General features: G+C 42.6%; 1 protein-coding gene across 1 annotated transcript; it reads right to left on the bottom strand.

Annotated features, from left to right (window-relative positions):
* Window positions 1–1227: 1227 nt before the first annotated feature.
* On the bottom strand, window positions 1228–1635 carry LOC138871558 (uncharacterized). The gene has a single exon (XM_070149444.1). It carries the CDS (start codon window positions 1633–1635, stop codon window positions 1228–1230), a length of 408 nt encoding a protein of 135 aa, XP_070005545.1.
* Between the last annotated feature and the right edge of the window lie 255 nt (window positions 1636–1890).

Raw genomic sequence — 1890 nt, 5'->3', positions numbered from 1 at the left:
CAGGTGGGGGTGCCACTAAAATAGGGGTGGCTGGTGGAGGAGGGTATGGAACTGGTTTGGGTGGTGGAGCTTGTGGTGTTTTGGAAGTGGTGCCCTAGTAGTGATGGTAAATGGGGAAGCCTGGAGATGAATCAACAGTGGGAGGTTCTTGGGATTGAGCCAACGACGGGACGAAAGCAGGTTTGGTGGGGTAGGATGGTGGTGGATGCCCTTTTACCCATGCCTGGTACATCTCAGCCATCTGGTGTTTCAACTTATACAACTCCTCTTTCAGTTTAACATCAGACTCCTCACCCTCTCTTGACAGGACAATAACACTTGCATCAAGTTCTTGGTTAGCCATGATCAACTTGTCTTTGGACCTGGTGTTGTACGGATGAGTTGCCAGAATGCCAAACGAACTAACCATTTGCCTACTGTGACAACAAAAAACTTGTTAGCAATTAGGGCTTAACAGATAGGCAACCGCACGTTGGGGATACAATGCACCTAAGCAGTTAACCATTTCTATTATGCATTTGATCGGTTGCTTGCGTCATCCCGGCTTTCCCTAATTTTCATTTTGCAACTTCTCTCTTTTTTCATTCCTGCTTTTCTTTGCTTGATTCTTGCTTTTCTTTATTCTCTCATTTTCCTTTCTTGTTTTGCCATTATTTCTTTCCCATAAGTCTCCTGTTTTCTCTTTTTTTTTTCATTTCACGATTATGATCGAATTCTATGGGGATTGCCTACGTATCATGACATCGCATGAATCAGACCAAGCATAGTTCTGGGGGATAAGTGTAAAAATAAATAATTAGAAAAACATTTTGGGGTTTTCAAATTTTTTCGCAAAATAATAACGTCTTGATTACAATGACTCCTCTTAAAGAATTTAATCATAAAAACTAACAAACTCAAAAAAGGGGGACTAACAGACTCCAATAGAAAGATGAAAATACAAACTCGAAAACAGATTAACAGACTCCAACAAAGAAAATGAAAATACAGACTCGAATGAAAATCATGAATACATCAATGCCTGAACTGCTCCAGGGGCCTGCGGGACATCAGTCGATCTCACCATGGGCCTATGCACAAGATCCCTTTGAAGACGCTCCAGGTCACTCATTATTTGACAAACAAGGTCATTACCGCAGCAAAGAAGGTGGTTCTAGTCATGTCTTCACATTCATGGCACTTCATGATGATGTAGTCAGCAATGGCTCTAACCCTCTCACTGATGATTCACTTTTCTTGGAGCAAACACCCTATATGCTGAGTTCTAGCTTCTAGCACGTGGGCATCACGATGGTTTTGACCTTGCAACTGTTGCATATCTTCCTCCAGCTGGAACATTAATGCATAACAATGTTCCCTTTCTGCTTTAAAATTCTTAGCTTGTTTGGCCATCTCATTTTCGAGGGTAGTTAGCCTTTTCTTCAAATTTGTGACTGTTCCCTCATATTTCTTTTTCAGCTGCCGGACAAACTCTGCTCGTCCCTCTGCGTTCTTTGTTAACTGTGCCCGGGCCATTGCCAAATTACCTTCAGATTTTTCCAGATCATCCTCACACTCAGCTATTTTCCTTTTGAGACCACTTATTAGTTTTTCATCCTTTCGGCTCCTTTCCTGATTCTCAGCAGCTATTTTCATTTTTTGGATCTATGCTCAAAGGGCCTTGTTTTCTTGAGCCAATTTCTTCTTCTCCCCTTCGTCGGCAGTGGCCTGTATACTTTTGTCAAATTTAAGATCCCGAGTCTGTCCCTCCAATTTGCTTATGGTGGCTCTGTAGCTTGCCTATTTTGCCAACCAATCTCATTGCTCATGCGCTCCATCAGTGAATGGTTGGACATGGGGCCTTTTCACGGGCCGTTCGGACTCTAGATGGGCTTGAGACCTTTTACCGTA

This window comes from Nicotiana sylvestris, chromosome 6 (genome assembly GCF_000393655.2).
Source record: "Nicotiana sylvestris chromosome 6, ASM39365v2, whole genome shotgun sequence".
NCBI lineage: Eukaryota > Viridiplantae > Streptophyta > Magnoliopsida > Solanales > Solanaceae > Nicotiana > Nicotiana sylvestris.
This window is presented reverse-complemented; position numbering and strand designations above follow the sequence as displayed.